This window comes from Gobius niger (genome assembly GCF_951799975.1).
Source record: "Gobius niger genome assembly, chromosome: 2".
Lineage (NCBI taxonomy): Eukaryota > Metazoa > Chordata > Actinopteri > Gobiiformes > Gobiidae > Gobius > Gobius niger.
This window is the reverse complement of record NC_136853.1, coordinates 29,589,532-29,597,651: the sequence shown is the minus strand read 5'-3', so window position 1 is coordinate 29,597,651 and position 8,120 is coordinate 29,589,532. Positions and strand designations below refer to the sequence as shown.

At 44.4% G+C, this 8,120-nt stretch overlaps 1 protein-coding gene across 9 annotated transcripts in view; it reads left to right on the top strand.

Moving 5' to 3' along the window:
* The first annotated feature begins 1,497 nt into the window (after window positions 1–1,497).
* The window catches only part of celf2 (cugbp, Elav-like family member 2), a 177,274-nt gene continuing 170,651 nt past the window's right edge, over window positions 1,498–8,120 (top strand). For all 9 annotated transcript variants that reach the window (XM_079582932.1, XM_079582930.1, XM_079582931.1 and 6 more), the window contains exon 1: window positions 1,498–1,761. In XM_079582932.1, the coding sequence (XP_079439058.1) occupies window positions 1,709–1,761 (53 nt within the window). In that variant the 5' untranslated portion in view covers window positions 1,498–1,708. The remainder of the gene's footprint in view (window positions 1,762–8,120) is intronic.

Genomic DNA, 8,120 nt, shown 5'->3' with positions numbered 1-8,120 from the left:
GGTTAAGAGGTTAACAGCTCTCCAATGGCATCCTGAACTTCAGATTTCTTTTAGATTTCAGTTGTGAACTCTGTGGTCCGCCCTATCTCTCCCTCTGCGAGACAGGTACATTGTGAGCTAACTTGTACAGACGCACCAACGCCTGTGCTCGCAAAATGTCAGGCCTTCAAACGCCATCATTATGCACAAATTATAAATCTGCCGAGGAGAGCGCAACTCTGTTTCGATCTCTCGCGTGTGTGTGTGTGTGTGTGTGTGCGTGCGTGCGCGCGTGTATGTGTGCGCGCGCAAGCGTGAGAGACAAAAATAGAGATGGAAGAGGAAGCAAGGAGCGACGCAATCAACCTGCTCAGTCCTCACCTCCTCCCGCGTGAAGCAGATGTCCAACTGAATCTGTGTAAAGAGTACTTTTGCATATCAGACACGTGAGCACCTTAATTAAGCTCTCCTCGTGTTTCAACCGCATTGTATTTTTCATTTGTCAGGGGTGGGATCATGTAAAAAAAAATAAAAAATAAAAAAAAGCACACACAAGTAGGCTAACTAAAGCGGGAACATTTCTGCTTTGGGCTTGAGCAAAACTGACCATTCATTGCGACAAATATACAACCCGGAAACAACAATTCAACTGGTGCTGTGTGGCTGTGATGACTTTGGCACGCGCGTCGCTCTTTCGCTCCCGTGTTATTCCAGACAATTATGTGAAACAGACACACTTCTTCCATTGGGGGGTGAGGGGGGGGGGGGGGGGGGGGGAGAGAGAGGCTCATGTGTTTGTCCCAATGAGCAAATACAGGCAGAAGGCTCAGGATAGGTGGAAGTTGGGCGGTTGCCTTGTCACACTTTGCCATGTGATGACGCATTCCGGTGATATGTCAAATCGAGGGCTGTAGAAACAGGGAAGGAGAATAATAAAAAAAAAAGAAAAAAAAATAGCGTACGCAAACTTATCAGCGATGGCAGTGTCAGACAGGAAGTCAACGGCCACCAGCCAGAGACGTGATGTGCAAAAGTGGACCGAAGCTGACTTTTGACGCTTACATGAAGACATCGGATGAGAATAAGCAGTTCACTTTTTTTTTTTTTTTTTTTTTTTTTTTTTACCTTTTCGATGAATTGCTCACTTTTAAGGGCTATATTAAGCTTTGGGATTACATTTCAGAAGCGCAGGGAAATTGCATGTATCGCCATATAGAGTGCACAGTTTATAATAAAATACTGCAGATTTGCATTGATATTGGTTATAGCACAAGCGGCATACCGACCGAGATCATGGCAAGCAAAACAATAGGCCTAATAATGATGATAATAATAATAATGATAAAAAAAATCTCTCATCACCGTGCGTTCTGGGGGTCTAGACCGGGAGAAGCGCACATGCAGAGCGCAGGCATGGGCGCGCGAGGGGGCGGAGGTATAGAGAAAGCGCGCGGGCGAGACAGAGGCTGCGAGTGAGAGAGAGAGTGAGAGAGAGAGAGAGAGAGAGAGAGAGAGAGAGAGAGAGAAACGGGGAAGCAGTGACAGCGCGCATCAGCCCCTTGTACAGCCTGGACGGCTTTTGCATCCGTACAATTGCTGTCTTTCGCAGTCGGGAGTTTACAGCCTCTTTTTTTTTGTTGCACCGCCTTTTCTTTCAGTCTTTTTGTCGTCTTATACGCACCCCCTCCCTCTGTCCCAGTGCTTGCCCAAAGCCCAATTCGACAACACCATGGTTTCTATAATTTCAGACCTGGACCCCCTGAAAAGCTGGAACGTGTTAAGGTAAGCGGCGAATCACTTTCCTTCAACCTGCCGTAACAAAAAAAAAAAAAAAAAAAAAAGTAAACACACACAGAAACGGCGCGTAAGTGCGCTCGAGCTGTTGAATGGAAGTATATAGCCTGCGCAGTGACGGGCCAGTAGGGGGAATAGGGTCAAGCTGAGAGAGAGAGAGAGGAGAGAGGAGAGAGTGTTGTTTCGGTTTGGGTACATGCTGGCGCGCGCGATCGCACCCTCGGATCGGCGGACTTTTCTTTTTTTTTTGTATCTGTAGCGTACTTTTGTTGTTGTTGTTGTTGTTGTTGTTGTTTGCTGAGCGCCCCTTGTTCTTCTCCACGTTCCTGTCTTTTCGCTTGTGACGCACGCAAGCTGTCCGCCGCGCTCGTGCATGTCACTGACCTGTGCGTGCACGCTTGACCCCTTAATCACCACCATCTCCATAAACTTTGTTTAAAAAAAAAAAAAAAACACTCTCAGTTAGGGTTACAACATCCCCCCCCACCCCCCTCCTCCTCCCCTCATTCCCTACTCCAGTGGATGTGTACAGTCCCGTAAAATCGCACTGCCAGAGAAAAGTAAACGCCCCTGGAGGAATTTATCTTGAAACATTTACTCATGGCTGGTTGCCTGCTACAGAGAACATTTTATTTTATCTCAACATGATTTCTGGCCCCGCCACACTAAAAGACTCGTTTAGTTTTCTGGCACAAGACATTACAGGCAGCGCAGGGTGTTTTTTTCCCCTTCTTCTTCTTCCACTTCTTCTTCTTCTTCTTCTTCTCCTTTTTCTCCTTTTTCTCCTTCTTCTCCTTCTCCTTTTTCTCCTTCTTCTCCTTCTTCTCCTTCTCCTTTTTCTCCTTCTTCTCCTTCTTCTCCTTCTTCTTCTTCTTCTTCTTCTTCTTCTTCTCCTTCTTCTTCTTCTTCTTCTTCTTCTTCTTCTCCCAAACGGGATCCTATACGGGGCTCTCTCTGGGTCAGAGGTGGAACCCTGTGGGAAAGGTGTGCCCCATGTCTCACCTATAATAGCATTTCAACTGAAGTTCGAATTCAGGCCCTAAAGTTGTCGCTTAAATCAAAGAGTTATTGTAATTTTCCTGCTTCGTTTGTAAAGGAAAACACAGGAGAAATGAGCCCGAATGCAGAGGAATAGAGGCTGTCGCATGGTGTCTGAAACAGAAATAGAAAGCGGAGTGGATTCTTTGAAAAATAACGATGGTACAAAGGAAAAACGGAGTAATATGTTGTATTTACATCGCAAGTCATCGTGATGTGAGGGAAGGAATGATAATTGAGTGAAATTAGAAAGACAGAGTGCATCTGAGTGATGTACTGCTGCAGGGACGCTGTGGAGATCAGCAGGGGGTGATGTCATCTTTAAACTGCCACTGATGACCAAGAAGAGAAGTAGGACATTCAGCTCATTTGTCAGACGAGAATACCCGAGATGTCTATCGTTTTTATTTTATGCATTCTAATCTGGGCCAACAACCCAGACTTGTTTTTAATTATTATTCTTTAATTTCTATTTTGCACAAAAAAAAAAGCTCCGGTGCAAAAAAAAAAGAACAAAAAAAAGTGTTGACATCAGAACAATAAACCGACGTCTGATATTTCTGTGCCAGAGTAAACCCAGCTGCAACCCCCTTTCACATGAAGATGCAATAAAAAGCAGCCTAATGTTGGCCCAGCGCGTGCACACACACACACACACACACACACGCGCGCGCGCACGCGCCACCCACGCATCCCCACAATCATGTTCGCCCTCAGATGCGCTTCTCAATCATCTATGATAATGAAGCACCTTTTATCTGCATCAGTTTCCCCTTTGAAAGAGACTCACCTCTGTTATGCTCTGGCAAACACTTAACACACTTAAGAGCTCGCACACTCATATCATAAACAGTGCATTTGTTGTCTGCCACTGTCGGGGAACAAAAGGGGAACAGTATTGACGGCTTACCAACTCAAAATGGGGGGGGGGGTTTGTGTTGTGGAAGACGCGGGGCTGAGATGTGTGGAAAAGATGGATCGGTTTAAAAAGACATTCGGATAAAGCACACGCGTTATATGTGTAGGTCTGAATAAAACGTTAAGTGGGGGGGGGATGTTTCATGAAGGCCAGTGTGTTTTCATATCTACTTATCAACACAATTGTTTTCCTGTCATTTCATGTTTTTTATTTTTTTATTTTTTTTATTTTAATTTCGCAATCCCCATGTCTTATCTGTTCACCCTCAGACGTGTACTCGGAGGCACATAGAAGTCCGGATGGGAGCGCAGTGGATGGCCATTATAAGCGCGCCTCTCGCCGGGCACGTCGCATCTCTGAAGTGCAGTTCAGTTATTCCATAATGAGAAACAGCATGCATATTAATTCCATCTGATTACATCCAGCTAAGGACACACACTCTCTCGCCGTGTGCGTCTCAAACACCGGCGCGCGCACGTGGCCGAGTCAAGGTGTGCTCTGGATTCAATTAAGAAATGGAAAGATGAGAGCCGCCGTCTTGATTCTATTACCGCCTGTGTACATTGTTGTCGCGGATACCGTTGAGTTAAAATAAACAATATTTCTCTGGCTAGGGTCCGTAATCAAGCACTCATTTCTGCACCGGGGCTTTCGGTGGAAGTTGATGGCGAGCAAGGCGGTGGTTGACCTTTAACCTGGTCGTGTTGGTTTTAATGAATCCACTTTAAGCATTGTTGGTCTATTGGCCGCAATATGTGTGGCTGTATATCCCGCGGGACGGACGAAAGAGCCTCAAATCCATCTGCCTAATTACTGAGCCCACTGTTTGAATCTTAAAATCCCTTTTGATAGTTTCCCAGTGTGTGTGTGTGTGTGTGTGTGCGTGTGTGTGTGTGTGTGTGTGTATGTGTGTGTGTGTGTGTGTGTGTGTGTGTGTGTGTGTGTGTGTGTGTGTGTGTGTGTGTGTGTGTGTGTGTGTGTGTAACCCAGGGCCTTTTCTATTCAGGATTATATTGGCTTTAACTAAGAAGTGAAAAAAATATTTGAAAAATCCCCCCGGCTGTTATTTTTGGGTTAAAGCTACCTTTACTCATTTTCCTTCTCCTGTAATTTTGCTTAAAGCAAACTAAATGATCATCCTCAGTTGCATAGAAAAAATGCTATTACAAAACTTTAAATAAACAATAGGTGTATTTGCCGTCTAGTTCTCCTTTGCTCTATATTATTCTGCAGCTCCATCTGTGTAAATTAGCTTGAATAGTAAAATGTATATTCATAGTTATAGTTATAAACTATATCATTTCAAACACTGTGAACCATATATAATGCTTTAAAGTATTTAATGTATTTATGTATGTGTTTGCGGTAATTTACAAATTGTTCATTTTATGCAGAATGAATCCTGGCATATGGGGAAGTCAGTGTTGATTAACTTTTCTCTAAATAACATTTGTGAACATGAATGGGCTTATGAAGGTGAGCACAATACACTTAAAAAATAAATCATTATTTCCGCCCCAAATATGTGGATTTTTTTGACCGTGTCACCCGATGATAACGGTGCCTCCAGTGACGTCACCCCGCTCGGCCCGTTTCCCCCACCGCCGCTGTACACCCGTCACGCCCCCTTCACCTTTAAACAAAAGAGATTTAAACGCCAAGCTGACAACGAGCGGAGACAGATCCGTGACACTTGAAGAGAAAGATTCTACAAATCACTCGGCGCTTCCCGTGACTGTCAGTCAAAGTTAAAGTCGGGAACAATATGGCTTTGAGCGCGTGAGTGACGGAGGGCTGACTGGGCGGAGGAAAGAGTGGGGCGAGAAAAAAGGGAGGGGGGGGGGGGGGGATTGTTCTGTAAAAATGCCCGAAATCAGCCCGGCGATAATTACAGATCTGAGCGAAAAAGACACAAAAGACGATGGAGTAGAGATGACAAGAAGATACAGGAAACGGAGGAGGAATTAAAAAAAAAACAATACAAAAAACAAAACAATAGAAACTCGTCCGTCTTTGCTTGAATGGACTGTAATTGTAGAAGTTTGTAAGCTGTCAAGTTGGATTGATTGACTTCACACTGACCCAGATGAGAGTGTCTGAATAATCATGCAGTATAACATATTCATAATAAATGACCAATTATTTCGGTGGTTTACAGATTTGTAAATGACAGGAGATATAAACAAAACAGCTACAGTCTCTTTCAATCGCATTGAATGATATTACAGTATCCACTAATGAAGCCACTGCAGAAGTAAATGACGTAAAGATTTGCATAATGAGGTAATAATTAAAGTCTATACCCACGTTTACACTGGTTGCTTCGGTGTGCCTGCCCGTGTGTTTTGAAGCTAAGCATCCATACCGGAACGCCGGTGTTAAGGTCAGACCGTGTGGACGGCCGCCCGCTGACCTCAATTGATCGCATTCCATTCTCTCATTGTTTTCAACCCTACCGTGGTCATTTATTTATTAATTTATTTATTTTCTTCCTTCCTCCCCCTTTTTATTTATTCAGCAACAGTGCCTTTCTACGCACAGTTAACCCCATTGGCCTAAAGTGACAAATTTGTTTAATAATGTAGCACCTGGAGCATGGCACTCCATCTCTCTAACCTTCTCTCTCCCCGGCTCCCGAAACAAAACACACATACAGTAATCATTCCCCTCGGCTGTGTTTTAGCTGTGCGCACACCGTACGTTCAAGTCCAACTCTCAGGAGGGTTTCTGCGCTTGTAACAGACCATAAAAAAAACAGAAAAAAGACACTTCCATCCTGCCAAACGCTTTCTTCCCAGTAAAACATAACACTATAGCACCAGAGACATGTACTAAACGCTTTCTCAAGACTATATTGTACGCTGATGACTTTTTTTTTTTTTTTTTTTTCCTCTCCTCCCCCGGTCTATGCGTCCATGCACTCTGTACTGTACGCTGACTGTGATCCTCAATGGGAAGGGAAAGAAAGGAGTGTGAAATGGACGGGTTGGAATCCAAAAAAAAAAAAAAAAAGGAATAGCGTTCGAGAGTGTGGTGTTGAGAAGAAGAAGAAGCAGAAGAAGAAGAGGAGGAGTAAGAGCGAGCGAGATGCAGCAGGGGGAAAAGGCAAACACTGGCGTAGTTCCCAGCAGGAAAAAATAAATAAATATGAGCAAATTAAAATCTTTGGTGCTTTCGGAGAGCGGTACAAAAGTGCCAGAGGCCGAGCACGGAGAAACGATTGAGGAGGTGTGTGGTTTATTGCGAAGATAAATAATTGTAGGTCAAAACAATGTGAATGAACTTTTACTGTAAACGTTTCATCTTATTCATATAAAGCCCGCACTCGCATCAAAAGGGTTGTATTTTGGGCTGTTTACCAAAGAATATGGCCGACGTTTGGAAAGCGCGGTCGAATTTAAACACGCCGGAATGGTGTTTCCGGAAATTCAAGTGTCAGCACAGACGTCTTTCATTAAAAAAAAAGTGAACGGTCTTTGAGAAGGCGGACATCGGTTGTCGCAGAGGTACGGAGGATGTGAAGGGAGAGCTAATGAATTATGGGTAGGCAAGTGAATGGTGGGGGGGGGGGGAACAGCGTGACGTCTGGAGGCTGTGCCCCCTCCCGCTCCATTGGAAAGGTTACGGAAGTGTCACGCTGACAGTGTTGCAATGCCGGCTGGAACCGATGTGGTGCAATGAGAAAATGCAGAACAATCTACAGAGGAGGGGGGAGGGGGGGGGGGGGGGGGGTTGTTGAGGGACGGGGGGCACAGGAAGTTGCAAAAGTCTGGCAGCTGCATGTCACAACTTCGAGACGGGGATTGGTTTGCGGTACAGATATTTGGGAAAGCAATGATAAGCGTACTGAGAATGGAGGGGGGGGGGGAGAGTGTCAAACAAATTCGGCAAAGTGTTAAAGCTGTGGCTTCACCGAGTGGGATTTCACAAGAGTGAACCGGGGCCAAGACCAAGACTAAACAAGGACTTGACAAAAAGTAAACCATTGTTAAAGCAGGGCTCAAACCAGCAAACTGGATCAGGCCTAAAACAGGGATTTGATCTCTTACCCCCCTGCCTAAAGCGGCTTTACCCAAATCTCAACTGCAGCGTAACAGGATAGTGCCCCATTTGAAAGCTAAGACCTACAAAAATGATTGTAAGCTTTTCATCACATTGACGCCATTTTTTGTTGTGTTTTCTCCATGTTCAGGTTGCTTTTTCATTGCTTTTTTTTGTCACTGTTTTGTTGTGTTTTCATCCTCGTCATCCTCCACTATTTTAATGCTTTTTTTAAAAGATTTTCTTTTTGCTTTTTCATTGCTTTTTTGTTGTGTTTTCTTCGTCACTTTATCGTTGCTTTTTCATTGCCAATTTGTCCCTTTTTTGTTGTGTTTTCGCCATGTTTATG